General features: G+C 45.3%; 1 protein-coding gene across 1 annotated transcript in view; it reads right to left on the bottom strand.

Moving 5' to 3' along the window:
* The window catches only part of DNER (delta/notch like EGF repeat containing), a 312,134-nt gene extending 294,452 nt beyond the window's left edge, over nt 1-17,682 (bottom strand). The window contains exon 1 of the mRNA XM_045078829.1: nt 16,857-17,682. Coding sequence (XP_044934764.1) covers nt 16,857-17,132 — 276 coding nt within the window. The 5' untranslated portion in view covers nt 17,133-17,682. The remainder of the gene's footprint in view (nt 1-16,856) is intronic.
* Nucleotides 17,683-19,362: the final 1,680 nt, after the last annotated feature.

The raw sequence follows: 19,362 nt of genomic DNA on the forward strand, positions 1-19,362 counted from the left end.
AGCCCTTTTTCAAGTTCCATCCAGCCACGAATGACCCCAATGGCCTTACACAATATTTTCCAACCTTCTGGCCTCAGTTTCCTCCTCAGTGAAATGAGGCGATTGGACCAATGACATCTAGGGCCACTGATTCATGGTGGCTCAAGTGACCTGGCAAGCTTGAGGAACCAGAATGAGGCATGAGTCACTGGACTGGAGGGGCAGTACTCAGGCTGAGCCAGACAACAGAGTCTCCATCGAGAGCCCCTCCTGAGAGAGAGAGAGCGACAGGAGGCTGGGCTCTTCCAAGAAATCACCACGGAGTCGGGCAGGCAGAGTGTCACAGGGGATTAGGGTCACAGACCAGGCCAGGAATGAATATTTGGATTGTTGTGTGCCCAGGCGAGGACAGTAACAAGAAGACATGAGTCTGGACTGTGAGTAGAGGCTGCAAGTAACCATCCCTAGGAGGATCCTGGGGCTCAGGTCGTATAAGAAGATAACACAAATGGTGGGGTGCGTGGGTGGCTCAGTTGGTTAAGCCACTGCCTTCAGCTCTAGTCATGGTCTCGAAGTCCTGGGATAGAGTCCTGCATCAGGCTCCCAGTTCAGTGGGGAGTCCGCTTCTCCCTCTGACCTCAGCTCTCATGCTCTCTCTCACTTTCTCTCTCTCAAATGAATAAATAAAATCTTTAAAAAAAAAAAAAAGAAGAAGAAGAAGAAGATAACACAAATGGAAAACCATTTGGAAGTTCCTCAGAAAGTTAAAGAGAGAACTGCCATATGACTCAGCAATTCTACTCCTAGTTATGTACCCCCAAAGAATTGAAAGCAGGCACTCAAACAATTACTCACATAGGCATGTTCATAGTGGCTTCAGTCACACTAGCCAAAAGTTTAACCCAAATGTCTGTCAACTGATGAATGCAAAAATAAAATATCATCCATATGGGGTACTTGGGTGGCTCAGTCAGTTAAGCATTTGCCTTCAGCTTAGGTCATGATCTCGGGTCCTGGGATGGAGCCCCACGTTGGGCTACCTGCTCAGCAGGGAATCTGCTTCTCTCTATCAAGAATAGTAAATTCATGGAGACAGAATACAGATTGGTGGTTGCCAGCCACTGGGGGGAGGGAAGAATGGGAAACAACCATTTAAGATATATAGCATTTCCTTTTGGGGTGATAAAAATATTTTCGAACTAGACCAAGATGTTGACTGCACAACATTGTGATATACTGGATGCCACTGGATTGTTTCCCTTAAAAGGATTACTTTTATATTATGTGAATTTACCTCAATAAAAAGATCTTTAAGATAACACAAATCTCATGGATATACCTGGGATAGTATGTGATTCAACCATGGGGGATCATGAGAAACTATGGCATATTTCAAGACGTTCTGTCTCCCTACTACAATACACACCACATCCATTGCTGTTCCTCTCTATGCATTAAGTTTCTTCCCAATGCTCTGCGGTCAGAGCCCTAGGAATAGAATGCTAGAACCCTCCAGTAAGATGTGCTTCTTTCCAGGTTTCTGGTTTGAAGCTTAAGTCAATGGGCAAGCACCTTTCATTTGGAGGACCCATGAAGGAAGCAGGTCTGTTGGTGAACTCGGACAAGAATAAAGACTTGGGACACCTGGGTGGCTCAGTGGGTTAAAGCCTCTGCCTTCGGCCCAGGTCAGGTCCTAAGGTCCTGGGATCGAGCCCCACATTGGGCTCTCCGCTCAGCGGGGAGCCTGCTTCCCCCTCTCTCTCTGCCTGCCTCTCTGCCTACTTTTGATTTCTGTCTGTCAAATAAATAAATAAAATCTTAAAAAAAAAAGAATAAAGACTCTCCATTCTGGGAAAGAAGACCCATCTTTATTGAGGAGGCTGTTTTTAACGAGATCACAAATATGCACTAGTAGGAAAGCGGGCTCTCAACTTTGCCTAAATTCCCACAGGCTCTGCTTGAAAAAACACTTCTTCTAAGCATACAAAACATCTTTCAGGACCCTTGCAGGTAAGGGAAGCAAGGGAAACCTCACATAAAATCCAACTGTGATGCTTAAAAATGGTCAGCACCATTTTTAACACTATTAAGGTCAAACAAAATAACAACAATTGTTTTCCTTAGGAAACAACAAAATAAGAGGGCTTCTGTTTCAGTCAGTATAGCCCCCAAGTCCGCACCCCACCCCCTATCTTGCCCTCCTTTTGTAAAAGACAAAAATAATAACATTAAATGTACTTTTCTCCAGCTGAGAGTTTATTTTAAGCCTCATAGAAATGCTAATATTAGTTCTCATTTCTCTGTCTCTCTTATTATTTTCTCATTATGAGGCTTTTCTATAGAAATAAAAGAATTCCCTTTTGCACAACCAAAAACACCAATGGCCAATTTTAAAGAGTGAAAATGAAGGTAAAGAACCATGAAAATCCCTGGCCAGGAGAAATGAAGTTGTTCTCAGGGGGGGAAATGTGAAAAACATGATATGGAGATTAAAGCAGAAGGGAAATTTGCATTTTGCTGAATACTAAGATAAGCCTTTTCCTGCCCAAGCCTAGATGAACAACACTTTTTGAAATCAGACCATTACACCATCAAGAACTTTTAAGAAATACTCTATTATCCAATAATGCCATTAAAATTAACTTGGTGATCTTAACAAAATAGTAAGGAGCCCATGCCAATTATTAAAGGAAAAACGTGTTGAGTAGTTCTTTAAAAGAAGAAGAAGAAGAAGAGGAAGAGGAAGAAAAAGAAGGATCTTAATAAAATGGCTGCCATGTTTCAGGTTCAAAAAAACAAAAAAGTCAAGATAAATTATAGGTATTTAACTATTATTTAGAAAATCTATGCCAATGCTTCTTTTTCTTTTTTAATTAACATGTAATGTAATATTTGCCCCAGGAGTACAGGTCTGTGAATCATCAGGCTTACACATTTCACAGCGCTCACCATAGCACATATCCTCCCTAATGTCCATAACCCAGCCACCACATCCCTCCCACCCACCCCCCAGCAACCCTCAATTTGTTTCCTGAGATTAAGAGTCTTATGGTTTGTCTTCCTCCCAATCCCATCTTGTTTCATTTTTCCCTCCCTTCCCCTCACACCCTCTGCCTTGCCTCTCAACTTCTTCATATCAGAGAGATCATATGATAATTGTCTTTTTCTGATTGACTTATTTCGCTTAGCACAATATCCTCTAGTTCCATCCACGTCATTGCAAATGGCAAGACTTCAGGGTTTTTTGATGGCTGCGTAGTATTCCATTGTATAGATATACACCATATCTTTATCCATTCATCTGTCGATGTGTATCTAGGCTCTTCCCATAGTTTAGCTATTGTGGACATTGCTGCTATAAACACTGGGGTGCAGGTGCCCCTTTGGATCACTACATCTGTATCTTTAGGGTAAATACCCAGTAGTGTGCTTACTGGGCCGTAGGGTAGCTCTATTTTCAACTTTTGAGGAACCTCTACACTGTTTTCCAGGGTGTATTCCAGCCCTTCTTAAAATAGGCATAAACAGGGGCAATATTTAATTGTAGATTCTAAAAAGACAATAGGATCAGTCCTATCAGGATAAATCAAGGCCAAAATGGAATTCTTCAAAAGCAAACTCCTGGCTCAAATCAGGTAACTCTCAAAACACTGTAAAGCATAGTATTGGTATCAAACATTAGAACTCTAATTAAAATTAATCAACCATCCTATTGATGAGTTTGGCTAAGTAAGAACCAAAAATTATAAGCTTCTAAATAGCAAAACACTGAGCATCAGCAGAACTGAAAGAAAAATAATAAACAGGGAAAAGTGTTTAAACGGAAAGGACAAAGGTTAACTTCCTTCAATAACAAAGAGCTATTCCAAATCAGTGGCAGGGGAAGGAAGGCAACCAAAAGAAAATTAGGCAAAAATAAGAACAGGAAATTCATAAGAAATGTTCTCCCTAATTTGTAATTTTTAAAATGCAAAGAGAGGGCCTCCCGGCTGGCTCAGTCAGTTAAGCAACTGCCTTCAGCACGGGTCATGATCTCTAGGGTCCTGGGATCAAGTCCCGCATCAGGCTCCTTTCTCAGCAGGGAGCCTGCTTCTCCCTCTGCCTACTCTGACTGCTATTCGCCCTGTTTGTGCTCTCTCTCTCTCTGACAAATAAATAAAATCTTTTTTAAATAAATAAATAAATGCAAAGAGAACCAATGAGATGTCATGTTTTATCAGTTAACACATAAAAATAAACGAAAGATAGGAAAACCAGTAAAGACAAAAATGTGGGTAAACAGGCATTCTCATATGCTGTCAGTAAATATGCAAAACTGTGCGACCATTTTGGAGGGCAATTTAGCAATCTTAGAATATTTAATACATTTATATTAATATTTAATATCTATACAGACACATATATGTCATTGTGTGTATAGCCATTGCAACATTATTTGTAATTGAAAAAATGGAAATAATGTATATCAGGAAAGACTAAATATAGGCACACAACCACACAAAGGAATACTATTCAGCCACCAAAAAGGATGAGTTTGCTTTCTGTTTTAAGACAGTAAGATGTTTAAAGTAGATGAAGAAAAAGTTACAGAGCAGTATGCATAGGGTGCTTTGGGGATATTATAAAATAGCATATTATGAGTAATTAGCTTCATATATGCTTATACATACAGAGGGGAAAATGCAAAACTGCACACCAAAATGTAAATAAGGATTAGTGCAGAAGTATGAGATTAGTACAACGGGTGGAAAGAGGGTAAGAAAAGTTTACCAATGGGCTCTTTTTACTATAGGTTCAAAGATTTTCTTAATGTCCTAACATAGTTTGACAGTTGTTTTTAAAAAGGCCCCCATGATGATGTAAAACTATGAGTTAAATTAATATTTTAAATACAAGTTAACAGAATTTGCCATGTTTAATTGCTTTGCAAGAATTTAAAGTGCCATTGATGTACTCTTCAGAAAATATCTCAGAATTGGAGCAGGGATTAGTCAAGCCTTTGAGGTAAGCAAATTAAAAATAAAGACTCACAGTTAAATTTGAGTATCAGAAAACCAGTATGTAATCTTTGGGGATCAAGGAAAACAACACACAACCTGATTCACACAACCGGATTTCAAGGCTTACTATAAAACTACAGTAATCAAGACAATGTGGAATTGGGCAAAATGATAGATATATCAAGTCAATGAAATATAATGAAGTCTAGAAGTAGACCCACATATTATGGTCAAATGATTCTCAACAAAGTTGCCAAGGTAAGTCAGTGGAGACAGTCTTGTCAACAAATATTTGGGGACTAACTGGATAGCAGTCATATGCCAAAAGTGAATAAAAATTACCTGTATATTGCACCACATACAAATATTACCTCAAAGTTTATCAGAGACCCACATGTAAACTTCAAACAATATAATTCTGGAAATACCCAGGAGAAAATTTTCATGACCCTAAGGCAAACAAAGATTTCTTAGGACACGAAAAAGCACCAACCACCAAAAGAAAAAAAATAATAATAAATGAGACTTCAGCAATATTTTTTAAATGCCCTTTCAAAGACACTGTTAAGAAAATGAAAAGACAAGGGGCCCCTGGGTGACTCAGTCCATTGAGCATCTGACTCTTGGTTTTAGCTCAGGTCATGATCTCATGGGTCATTATCTCATGGGTTGGGAGATCGCCTAGGGCTCAGCCCCTAGTAGGAAGTCTCCTTGGGGGTTCTCTCCCTCTGCCCTCCCCCGTCCCCACTCATACTGACTCTCTCTCACTAAAATAAATAGATCTTTTTTAAAAAAGAAAATGAAAAGACAAGCCACAGATTAGGAGAAAATATTTGCCAGTCATATATCAAATCAAGGCTTTACACCCAAAACACTGATAGAACTCTTACAACTCATTTGAACAGACACTTCATCAAGGAAGACATAAGCATAGCAACTAGTATATTTTTTTAAATGTTCAAAATCATTAGTCGTTAGGAAAATGCAAATTAAAACCACAGTGTGATAACACTGCACACCTCTTAGAACAGCGAAAATCTTAAATCACCCACAAATCCAAGAACTGATAAGAATGCAAGCGACTGAAACTCACATTTGCTACCAATCGAAACGCACGATAGTACAGGCATCCTGGAAAGCAGTTTGGCTGCTTCTGATATAGTTGAACTTGCACTAACATGACCCAGCAATCCCACTCCTGAGCATTTACTCAAGGAAATGAAAATCATATGTCCACTTAAAGACCTGCACATGAACGTTTCTGGCAGCTTTGTGCTCAATTACCAAGAACTGGCAACCACCCAAATGCCATCGGTTGGTGAGAGACAATGGAATACTAGTTGGCAAGAGCCAAGAGACAAACTCTGGACATGCTCAACCACGAGGATCAATCTCAAGAGCATGATGTTAAGTAGAAGCAGCACACGTGTTGTGTGATTTTATTTGTATGATGTTATGGAAAAGGCAGAAGTATAAGGACAGGAATCAAACCAACAGCGGCTAGAGGAGGAGGCCAGGGATAGAGTTCACGACAAAGTGGTGTGAGTGGGGGGAGATGAGCCTTTCCTTTTCTTGATTATGTGGTAGTTACACAACTGTACGTCCAAAGTCATAGACCCGGAGGCTTAAAAGGGTGAATTTCACTGTATGTAAGTTATAAGTCAATGAAAAAAAAAAAAAAAAAAAAAAAAAAAAAAGATCTGGAAATCCTTTGTATGAGGAACAATAGGGGAGGTCTGTTTGAAGTTAGAGGTTTGGGTCTCTTTTCGTGGTTCCTATATAAAATCTTCCCTCTCTAAGGTAATACATAGGATATATTTAACACTTTGCCTCTTCTAATGCATTCCATGTTGCTTGGAAATTAAGCATGTGATTTTTCCTTAAATAACATATTCCCGAAATCTGACCTGAATGTGGGGGACTGACCACCCCCCTCCCTGGGTCATCCTTCCACTGGACAGAGATCAGCCCATTTGCTCCAGACCCTGGTTCTGATTTCCCATGAAAACCAGAACCAGGGGGCGCCTGGGTGGCTCAGTGGGTTAAGCCTCTTCCTTCAGCTCAGGTCATGATAATGGGGTCCTGGGATCGAGTCCCGCATCGGGCTCTCTGCTCAGCGGGGCGCTTGCTTCCTCCTCTCTCTCTCTCTGCCTGCCTCTCTGCCTACTTGTGATCTCTCTCTGTCAAATAAATAAATAAAATCTTTAAAAAAAAAAAAAAAAACAGAACCAGTTTTTTCATCTCTTGTGATCACTTCCACCACTGAAGGCCTTCCACAAAGGAGGGAATTTCAATTTGCCTCTGAAACCCAGAAGTCATTACAAATGTTTCTTGAAATTAACTACAAGCAGCAGATAAGGGCCAACATCGCAATTCTGAAGGATGTGCTGGCTTTCAGGAACTGTGAGCAAAGATAGCAGACATCTTTCTCTTTTCAAGAGCCTTTGCTTTGAAGTACACTGATTTCATTTCTCCAATCCTCGCTCTTTTTCAAAAGCCTTCTGCCTTTTCTCTCTCTTTAAGAAAGAAAGACCTTAACACTGTAAAAACCCGAAGCATGTTCAAGAAAATGAAGACCGCCTGACCTGGAAGCTCTAGCCCTTCTTCCTCTCCCTGTCCCCTCGGGCACTCACGTTCAAAGTCATAAACATGGAGCAGTCTGGGACAATGCAGTAGGGTAATATTAAAACACTATACTCGAACCCAGATGCCAGGGCCCAGATCCCCCACTGGCACCTAGCCATGAAAACCCACCCCACGCCCAAGTAGTCATGAACTGGACAATCCTTTCCACTTTGCTAAAAATAGTTTATAGGGCCAGAGGGTGCACTCTGTGCAGGGGTTCCCCAAACTACTCCCCTTAACCCTTCCAACCATCCTATTTATGAGTGAGGAATCAGGGTTAAGAAACCTAAAAAGCTTGGCACTGGGAGGGATTCTAAACCTCTAAATTCCCACTCCAAGCCCTGACAGCCAGCATTTCCTCTCCCTACTGCCTCCCTAGAAACAGACGGTAACTACCGTGTCCAAACACATTCAACCAAGGTCTGATGAACAATGAAAAGATAGATTCTGTCCAGCCCGACCCCTGAGATGAAAGCGGTTTGAAGACAAGGGCTCTGTGTATCTGTCCATGTGTTTCCTGCAGCTTTCTGCCCTAGAGCCTGACTCTGGACACCCCTCAAGGAGAAGGGACCGGGAGGTAGAGAAAAGGGGGAGCAACGAGGCTCCGGCTCTAACTAAGTCAAATAAGAGAAAACAGGAAAGTAAACTCCTTCCACCAACATTTATGGAAACATTCAGAGATCTTCTTCCTTTGTCAAGGGCCAGATTGGTATCTTCAGCTTTGGGGGCCATACTGTCCTGTCACAGTGACTCGACTTTGTCACCAGAGCCCCGACGTGGTGACAGACGATACTGAAATGTGTGGGTGAGGCTGTGATGAGTAAAACCTTACTGATGGACATGGATATTTCAATTTCTTATAATTCCACACATCACAAAATATTGTACTCATTTTTATCTTTTTTCCAACCATTTAAAAATGTTAAAACTCAGCACCTGGGTGGCTGAGTTGGTTGCCCTTGACTCTTGATTTCAGCTCTGGTCGCAACCTCAGGGTTGTGGGGTCAAACTCCTTGTGGGGCTCTGCGCTGGCTGTGGAGCCTGCTTGAGCTTCTGTCTCTCCCCCCGCCCCTCTTCCATCCCTCATGCTCTCGCTAAATAAATAAATAAATGAATACTAAAACTAAAAAAGTTAAAACCATTCTTAGTTCTTGGCATGAAGGGGAGGGAAAAATACAATATGGGCTGTCCTTTGCCCACCCCTGCTTTAGTTCATCATTCAAGTATTGTTAAAAGGAAGCTTTATTAGAAAGATTAAAAGCCAAGGCTACTGCAAAGGGTTTACTGAAAACTATGGTGTGCTGCTCAGAACAGACCTGGCACCAGGGAAGTTATTAAACAGATTAAATCTGTCTTCCTGTGCCTTCCTGCTCCTAAACAGCACCCTTCCTCAAGCGTCTAGAACCCCCTCCTTGGTGCCCAGTGCCCTCGTGGTGTCCACAGCTGCACCCCACTGAAGCCCTGGTGTATTCAACAATATTTATGGAGCACCTACTGTTCGGGGCCCCTGCACTGGGTGCCCATCCCAGTCCTGGTTCCTGCTCTGCCCTCACTTACTCTGGAGAGCAGGGAAGGGCAATTCAGAGAAGACCCTCCACTTGAAGACAATGATCAAAGACTCACATCATGAAAGTTGTCTGAAGACAGGTTAGTGCTCAAATAAAGCAATGAATGATTCCATAGAAGGATAAACCATGAGTGCATGCTCCGTTCATATTGTTCTCTGGTCTTGACCCCCACTTGGTAAGTGGAGTACAAAGGAGGAACCAACAGAAGTGAATGCTGTGGGGTGTCACCACCAGAATCCAAGCCTTCTAGCATCTGAAACGTCACAACCAAAGAAATGAATCTCTACTGATGGAATTTTGGTTTCTTTGGAAGTCACATAGGAAAGGAATTTTTTTTTTTTATCCAAGGGAAAGGACTTTCTAGGCCCCCCACTTTTGTAAAGAATGGCATAAAATAAATATTATTCCTATTATAGATGTGTGCAACATCTATAATAAACTACCTTTTTATTGGGTGTCTCTCAGGCTAGTCACTGAGACACTTTCCGAAGCTACAATAGCCTGCAAGGTTGGCCGCCGGACCCCATTTTTACAGATGAGAAAACCAAGTCACAAGACAATGAATTCCTCTCCAACGTACTCAGAGCTGGATTCCAATACACACTGGACTCTTTCCACCCATCAGGCTCCTTCATGGAGACTTCAAGTCCACTTTCAGATGCAAAACTCTGCCATTTGAAGAGGGCCAAGAAGGCCAGGATGCTCTTCTGGTGAGAATGACCAAGAGTAGGTATGACTGTATTTGTTTTCTCTGCCACATGCTAGCCCCATGCTGGGCAGGTGGTGGGGACTATGGGGCCATGATGGGGCAGGGCGGAGGGGGAGGGAGCAGTAGCTAATGGGAGCTCCTCATGCTGATCATACAGTAGAATCACCTGGACAGCATTTAGAAAATCACCAGTGCCCAGGGCCCATCCCAGACCACTTCAGTGAGAATCTGGGAGACAAGGGGACAGTAGGATACAGGCATTCCCCTTTGCAAAAGCTCCCAGAGGATTCTAGAAGCCAAAAGGGCTGGACAGCAGTTGTAGGGGAGGGGAGACTCCAGAATGGAAGAAGGGGTAATTAAAAGAAATTCTGTCCACAAAACTTTGCTGTGTTATTAGATTTTCTCTTTGGGGGACAAGATTCCATAGTCCCAGCCACTGGATTAAGCAGTTTGGACCACAGCTGCCTACTGAATCACTAAGGAGATCTAAAAATACTACTTGGGCATTCTGTGTTCCTACTCAAATACCCTTCAGCTGCAGATAGGTTTTCTTTCCTGTTTGATGCTTATGAAGTATAGGCATAAGCAAAACCATTTTGGAAGGTACCCTGTCACATGAGAAGCTTAAGCAAAGAGGCTAAAGACAGAATGCCTTTTTGTCAGGGGGCCAAGCTGAGGAAAGTGACGTTTCCTAAGAATGCACTAGATAAACAAAATAGGAAAATCACTTCAATTTAACAATACCAAGAAAAGCAACTGTTTCGTTTACTTAAATTGTTGCAGGATTTTAACAAGCTTTTCTCATTCATTTCAACGGAGAATGAAGTCATGGGGAATTTTCTGAGAAATTATTCATTTATTTCAGAATAAAAAAGAACTACAAATCTATCAAAATTTTAATATAAGGAACTGTTCCCTTTTTTATACTTCTGTTGTAACATAACTCATCCCAGTGGGGAGAAAAGGTTGAGTCTGTTCCTTGAAGAAAGACAATCTCAGACAGGAATAAAATGGCATAATCATATTCTTTTTTTTTTTAAGATTTTATTTACTTATTTGACAGATGGAGATCACAAGTAGGAGAGAAGCAGGCAGAGAGATGGGACAAAGCAGGCTCCCTGCTGAGCAGAGAGCCCGATGGCGGGGCTCGATCCCAGGACCCTGGGATCATGACCTGAGCTGAAGGCAGAGGCTTTAACCCACTGAGCCACCCAGGTGCCCCTGGCATAATCATATTCTATACAGAAATTTTATCATCCTTTTCTTGGTACACTTAGTATTTGTGCAATGCTTTACCGTTTTAAAAAATGTTTTAAAACTCCCATACTTCTTTCTACTTCTTGATAAACTTTACTGTAATCCCATTTGTGAATTTCATCTCTTCTATGAAGAAAATAAAGCAAACATATTAGTCCATTTTAGAGATATGAACACTGAGGTTCAAGGCTGTTTAATTACCTTCCCAAGGACACAAAAAGTTGACAGAACAGCCAGTGAAAGAAGCAGTCTCTTGACACTTCAGGTAACACATTGAACATTTTGCACACATCACCATGTGAGCTTGGGAATGAATATATGTGTGCCTGAGTTTGTGCGTGTGTGTGTGTGTGTGTGTGTGTGTGTGAGCCTATTTGTGCATGTGTGTGCAAAAAGTCCACTAGATTGATCCTGTGCAAAGAGCCATAATTTTGTTGTTGTTGTTGCTTGTTAGCTAGCTTCCATCAAAAATGGATTCATCAGGGGCACCTGGGGGCTGCAGTCCATTAAGCAACCGACTTGATGTCAGCTCAGGTTGTGATCTCAGGGTCATGAGCCTGGAGCCCTGCCCTGGGCACCAGTGCTCAGCACAGAGTCTGCTTGAGTTTCTCTCCCCCTCTCCCTCTGCTCCTCCCCACCACTCTCTAAATAAATAAATAAATAGAATCTTTTTTTTTTTTTTATGGATTCATCAGAAGCAAAACCGTTGTTTCAAGTTAGCGTGTTTAATCAGAGGAGAGGATTATAGAATCAGCTTAGTGGGTAAAATTAACTTGCATAAAAAGCAGCTACGCAAGCAGCCTCTTTTTGCTCCAAGTGCAGAAACTGACACATTTTCATTATAATCCCAAAGGATAAGAGTCCTAGGAACAGGAGATGAAAAAAATAAACAGGTGTCTGACGGCTTGAATATTTGGCAATGGATTATTTCATTACAACAAGAAAGTTTTACAAGTAAAATCACACAAATTAAAATAATTTAAATAATTGCTACTTTGGCCCAAGAGAAGGAAGGAAAAGAAAACGTCGGCCCAGAAGTAGCTGCCTCTGGTGCCTGCTTGCTTTCCCAAATGAACCCAAAAGGTGAGGAGAGCAGCCTCGATCTTTCTGAAGTTGGGAGTTTATTTCAAACCCACCAGAAATATTTGTATATCTTTTATTTAGTGCCCATTTGCTTGTCATCACGGGAACAAGAACTTCAGCTGGGACCCAGAATTCTAACCCTGAGGTGAAAGCCCTGCTTGGGGGTGGCACAGGGAAAATTTGCTGTGCCTTTGTCATTCCTGCGGCCCTTTGCCCCAGGTGAGCCGAGTGGTTCAATCTCCGTGTTTCAGAGCAAAACCAGTCTCAGAAATCCTTCGGTCTCCTTTTTACTGATGACAGTCAAAGAGGTTATAGCCCTTGCTTAAGGTCACACAGCGAACAAAGGGCCAGGGCTGGACTTTAAACTCTACAGCTCTGCATCAGACCAGCTACTTGGGGGCGCCTGGGTGGCTCAGTCAGTTGAGTGTCTGCCTTTGGCTCAGGTCATGATCCTGGAATTCCAGGACTGAGCCCCGCATGGGGCTTGCTGCTCAGCAGGGAGTCTGCTTCTCCCTCCGTGCCTCACCCTGCCTGTGCTCTCCTTCACACTCTCTCAAATAAATAAAATCTTAAAAAACAAAAACCAAAAGGAACAGCTACTTGGTCAAATGCCAGCTCTACTACTGACTAGCTGTGTGACCTTGGGGCAGTCATTCAACTTTTCTACACGTCATCTACATAACAAGGACAGTGGCTACCAGTTGGTGCTACAATACCCAGCTTATCAGAGACTGTAAACAGTGGTGAATTATTTTGGTAAAGCCCCAAAACAGTGCTGGTGCATGACAAGTGCTTGAGAAAAGAGTTATCAGCCATCATCATCACCACCACCATCATCACCATCATCACCATCACCACCATCATTTCTCTGTGGGGTGGTTACCATATACATTTCAGAATCCATTGAATCGTGACTTACCATGTTTAAGTGTGAAAGAGGACTTAGAAAATATGTATTTTAAGTGTTGTATGATTTTCAGGGCAATCAAAATGTTTAATCTTAGACTGGTCATTCAGTCAAATGAGCTTCATTTCTACATTTGAGAGATGACACTCGCACTAGCTACCTCATACAGTTGGGTAATGAGCATATGAAATGTGTACAGAAGTTTAAAAAGAAAGAAAAAAGATAGCATTTATGGAGGAACTATGGGTGCTCAGTGATTTACAACACTTAATGAATGAAATCTTTCCAAAAATCCTGTTGTGAATATCCCACAGACAGGATGGGCAGCCACTCAAAATTTGGTTGGAATGTCAAGACTGAAAATGGCGCACACACACACACACACATCCCAGCAGGGTATGAAAAGGTTTCTTGCTCACATAATGGGGTTCTCTGGGGAGATCAGGCAGCTCCCAAATAGATCCCTGGTGGCTTAAGAGGGAAGGGAAAGGAACCGGCCTGGGGGCGTGGACAGGGAAGCTGCAGATGGGGGTGGGGCTAGGAGTGCATGGGCGGGGCTTGAACACATGGTCAGGGCTTACGTGTTGGAACCCCACCCCAACACCCAGGCTTTGCGATCAGCTTACCCGCATGTGGAGCGAAAGGCGAGAGGGAGAGGTGAGACTTAAACGCTGTCAACAGTCACACATCAAAAACCCAAATCAAACCCTTTCTTACAAACCCTGTATGGTAGATCTGGTTCTCAAAGATGAGGAAACTGAGGCTCGGTCAGTTTAGATCACCTGTCCCAGTAGGTTTAACTGTGGCTGCTCAACTTCAAATCCGCACATCCTGCCTTCACACCACACATCTCCCAAAGCCAGTGAGTTCCTGTCACCGTGCGCCACCAGAGCGCCGCCTGGATCCACCGGCTGGCCCCAAGTCAGTCAGCCGAGCACAGAGACTGCAAACAGCCTTAATCCATTTTAACCCTAACGAGTGATGTATGAGTTTCTTAATTTTCTCGAAAAAAAGAAAAGAAAGAAAGAAAAGGAAAGAGGATGGAAAGGAGAAGGGAGTTGAGGGAAATTGGAAGGGGAGGTGAACCATGAGAGACTATGGACTCTGAGAAACAACCTGAGGGTTTTGAAGGGGCAGGGGGTGGGAGGTTGGGGGAGCCAGGTGGTGGGTATTAAGGAGGGCACGGATTGCATGGAGCACTGGGTGTGGTGCAAAAACAATGAATACTGTTACCCTGAAAAAAATAAAAAAATAAAAGAAAGAAAGAAAGAAAAGGAAAGAGGAGAAAAAAAATAAAACTTCCGAGTTAGGTTCTATTGTTTCCATTGCTAACATTACTGTCTTTGCTATGGGGGGAGGGGTGGCACTTAAGGCTTCTCTTCACACACAGGTGAAATTCCATTTCCAATGTAGCCAGTGAGCATTATTAGGTTGTATTTCAGTAAGCACCAGTCTGCAATGGCTAACATCCATTCCCCTTATCTGTAATTGAGTGTGTGTAAGGGTTTTTCCCCCTCTCTTTATCTTCTCTACTGAGATTGCCTTCTTTTCCCCCCCACAGAAAACGAGAGTCCTACTCCAAGATCATGAAAGATTAAATTAAAATTATCAGGATTCAATTTTTTAGGGGTTATAAGTCTCTGACTCATCTCAGTTAAGCTCTTCTGGGGAACCACGCTAGATGAGGTTCCAAATTTGCTAAGCTTTACTGTTAGAATTAGACTTATTTCAGCTCCCTCTCCAATGAGGAGCTCAGAATACCGGCATTGCTTCTCCTCAGGAAGTCAGCACTCCACAGCTAACACTGCTGGAATGGGAGCTATACAAGAAACCCAAATCTGTTTTGAACCAGTTGGTGCTACAATATTTAGGTATCAGTTTGTGAGTCTTTTCTGGATGAATTACATGACACATCAAGTCACTACTTAGGACAAAAAAAAAATTATGTTTCTCTATTAGTCATCTAGGAAACACTACAGAGTTCTCTCCCTTTCTTGAGGATTCCTTATAATTTTTGAGTCTCTTACACACACACACACAATCTCAGAGTTGGGTTAAATTCCCAATGTTCAGCTTTTCTTTCCCTTTACTTAAACTGAAGTACACACTAACCTGCCTTCTCCTGTCCATCCCCACTATCCTGAGTCTGAATCGACTATTTCTTTTAAGGATGTAATTCAGACATGTAAATATAACAGCAGTTCGATAGAAGCATTCAGGCAACTCATTTCTTCAGGAAAAGTCATATAAATCATCAATCAACAAGGGAAATTAGTTAGCAAGATTTTGTCCTAATGGTTAGAAAGGCTCCCACAGCAAATTCCCCCAAAGAGTCATCACGCCCCAAATTCACCTGTAATGATCATATCACACACAATCGCATCATCATCATCATCCCCTTTGAGGAAATTAAAGCTTATTGGAACCAGTTAACAAAGAAGGGCACAACATTGAAAAGACAGATTCAGGCGGGTAATTTGCCCCTAAAGAAAAAAAAAAAATTCTAGGAAATAGCAAACATTCTGGCTGTCAAGGTCAAGCTTCTCAATCCCAAATAGCTCTATTAAGAAAATATTAAAGCTTATCTCATCTCATGTGTGGCCTTTCTTCTCCTACAGAAAGACCGTTTGGGCATTCTCCAAGTAACTCTTGGAGCATTTTATAAAATGTTTATGAAACAAACTCCTCCACTCCAAAGGCATGAAAGAAAACATCTGATCCCAGATATGTTCCACATTCACCTGATTTAACTGAATAATTACAGAGAAGTTCATTATTTGCCCTTGCCCTGGAATAGACTTGGGGATTTTCTACCAGCACACACACTGCGACCGACTCGCCTATCTGAAAATGTTGATGTTATTAGGTTAATAGGTTTCACTGAGCTTTAGCATACTTGTAATCCATCCTCATTTATTATGTTCTGCCAAATTCTCTTGTAAATCCCAAATCCACGGGCGGCCGCTGGGCCATCTCCCATCCCTCGCGCCGCCCCACGCTTCCTCGAAGCTTCCCAGTGCCCTGCTCACGCCCTGCAAGCCCGACCCAAGCGTGCGCCTCGAAGAGCGGCCAGCCCGGAGCGCGACACACCGAGCCCCACGCACAATGTCCCCTCGAACGCCTCTGACTGTTGCAACACCCCCTCCTAAGCCCAGAAACGGCTGGTCGCAGGCTGCGGAAAGGCAGCTGCCCTTTCGGCCTCCAGCTGCCTGATCAGAGCCCTCAAGGCTGGAGGAAAGGAAAGAAAGTGTCCGACCACCTGGCACTGAGCCCGCCACCACCCGACTCCCACAACGCGCACCCTGACACACCCAGGGGCGAGCGGGACTGGGAGCAGGGGCCACTTGGACATTGAACGCGTCGCCGGGTACGCTCGGAGCTGGCTCTCCCGAGCTGCCCCGGCGAGCATGGCTTGGCCCGGGCCAGGAGGGGCGCGTCACTTGGTGGCCAGTGGTCGCGCCAGGAGTACCGGGGCTGGAGGGACGCGCGACCAGAGCCCCAGGCTGGCACGGCAGGAGAACTGGGTGGGCAGGGAAGAGGCACTTGGAAGGTCGGCCAGGGGTTCGTAACCACGCGCGCCGGGAGGCCAGATTCATCCCCTCCCCGGGGGAGGAGAAGCCGGTGTCAAGCATGCCGGATCCCCGCGCCGGGCAGCGCGCAGCGTCGGGCGGAGAGAAGCTGCTGGTCCCCGGCCTGCGTCCCGCCCCACGCCCGCCCGGTCCACTCACCTGGCAGTTGGCGCCAGAGACCCCGGCGGGGCAGGTGCAGCTGTAGCCGGGCTCGCCGGCAGGGGCTGGGGACTGCTGGTCGGGCGCCGGGTGCGGGGTGCACACGCCCCCGTTCTGACAGGGCTGCGCCGCGCACGGCCCGGGCGCGGGCAGGGGCGCGGCGGGCACCGGGCTGGCCAGGCAGCCGCCGCGGGGCCCCGCGCCAAGCAGCAGGAGCAGCAGGGCCGACGTGGGCAACAGCTGCGCACCGGGCGCCAGGGCGCGGCGGGGCGGCATGGCCGACCGAGTGGGCGCGGGAGCGGAAGCCGGAGCTGGGGCGCGGCGGCGGTGGCGGCGGGAGCGGCGGCGGTGGCGGCGAGGGCTGCTCCGCGGGGCCGGGCGCCTCCTGCAGCTGCTGGGATCCGCGGTTCCCGGGGCAACGGAGGGCGGGGCCTGAGGGGCGGGGCAAACGGGGGCGGGGCTCCGGGAGGGCGCCGGCTCGCGAGGAAAGGGGCGTGGGGACCCTTCCCCAGCCGAGTTGGGACGGGAGGAGCGCAAAGGTCGACCCCGGGCCCACAGGCTTGAGGGGTGCGGACAGAGTCGAAGGTGTATCCAAAAGGACCCCGAGGGGCTGCAGCGGCGGCGCGGGCCGGGCGGGGAGCTAGGCGGTGCTCGGGAAGCAGAGGTGGTGGAGGGGTCAACGCCGGCACGGGGAGGACTTTACGGGGCCCTCGGGTGCCGAGCGGCCGAGCGGAGGGCGGGGCGGCGCCGGCTCGCAGCAGCCGTCCGCGGCCTCTTGGCGCAGAATCGGTGGGACCGCTGCGGGGCCCGGCCTTACCTCATTCCCCGGGGCTACTCTTCCCCCCCCCTCCCGCAGCACGCCCCCGGCGCACACAGCCGGCTCGGCGCCGCCGCCGAACCCCGGAGCCCTGACGCCCGCTCATCCGCGGGGCTTGCTGGGAAAGGCCCTGGTGTGGGCTCGGCAGGCCCCGGACCCTTGTCCTTGGTGCTGACCGAGGAGTCTCCTTCCTCTCAGGCTCTTTCCCGAGGGCGGAGCCGGCCGTGCAACTCAGAAACGTCTGACTGTGGCGTTTGAGAGCTGGAAGAGACCTCAGGATCAGTGTCCAACCCTGTCGTTGAGCCGCCGAGGAAACTGAGGCCCAGACAGGCTGGACTGGAACCCAGTGGGTCACTTGACTCCCAGCCCAGAACGATGTCAGTCTTCTGCAAGAGCAGTTCAGAAGCGCAGGTTCGCAAAGGCCCTGCCAGGATTTACTACGGAGCTCTGTGTAGAAGAAACATCCACCGTGACCTACTTGGGGAAAGGGATGAGGTGGGGGGGACTCTTCTAAACGTCCCGATTAGGCTGGCTCATGCTTTGACAGCCAAGGAGGTCCTTTTCCGTTGCATAAACGCAACCGGCTTTGTCTCCACCACCTGACCTTTCACAACCTCTAGGTATAGACTCCCAGGTACTAGTTAGCTTCTGTTTAAGGTGGCCTCGTGAGAAAAGAAAATGCGACTCTTGTGGATTGACAGTTGGGCAAATTTTTCTTTAGGGTACACGAAAATAGTTTTGTAAAAGCTGGGCGAATAAATAGCAGAGAATCCACGTGAACCCATGCAGGGATGTGCCACAGATGGGCAAGCAGGAGCCGCTAAAGTGTCCAGTGAACACAGGAGGTAAACTGCCGAGCTTTTCCCAGTCTTGCACACGGAGAAGCAAATGTCAGGCTTTTGTGCTTAGAAAGATGCCTAAAATTCATGTTGTCGTTGCAGGAAATCGTTGAAACCTAGATGCAGCTACATTCAGCAGGGGAAATTCATACCTCCAAGTGGATCAAACAGTTACTACATATTCCCTCACACCCATAGTCTTTTATCTGAGACTTCTTAAAAAAAAAAAAAAAAATCTTAATTTTATGCCACGCCAGCACCCTCTGCTGGTACTAGTCTCACCGTTCAGGTGTTTCTTCCACTTTCTGTGTCCTGGAATATGAATTCTTTCCCAAAACTAACTTTTCTTAACCTTAAATCCTGAAAAAAAATGCACTGGTGCTACTCACTCCCTTCCATCAACACACACACTCAAATGAAGTGTGAGGAAGTTTGTAAGCCAATTAAAAATTAGTTAAAATTAAAATTAAAGCTAAAATTAAAACACTGTTACTTATATTTTTTTACCGGCAACACCTTGGTGTGTGAATTTGTATCACTTTGAAATATGGGGAAAAAAATTGACACTGGCTTTATTTTCTGGGTGCTGATTTCTGACTTTTCCAGATACTGTTTAGCTTTTGGAAAAGGATTCTGTCTTTAATCTTGAATAAGCAGACTATGGCAGAGGGTGCCTGGGTGGCTCAGTGGGTTAAGCCGCTGCCTTTGGCTCAGGTCATGATCTCAGGGTCCTGGGATCAAGTCCCGCATTGGGCTCTGTGCTCAGCAGGGGCCTGCTTCCTTTCCTCTCTCTCTGCCTGCCTCTCTGCCTACTTGTGATCTCTCTCTGTCAAACAAATAAATAACATCT

The sequence above is a fragment of the Mustela putorius genome, unplaced genomic scaffold (genome assembly GCF_011764305.1).
Source record: "Mustela putorius furo isolate JIRA1106 unplaced genomic scaffold, ASM1176430v1.1 tig00000275_pilon_pilon_pilon, whole genome shotgun sequence".
Lineage (NCBI taxonomy): Eukaryota > Metazoa > Chordata > Mammalia > Carnivora > Mustelidae > Mustela > Mustela putorius.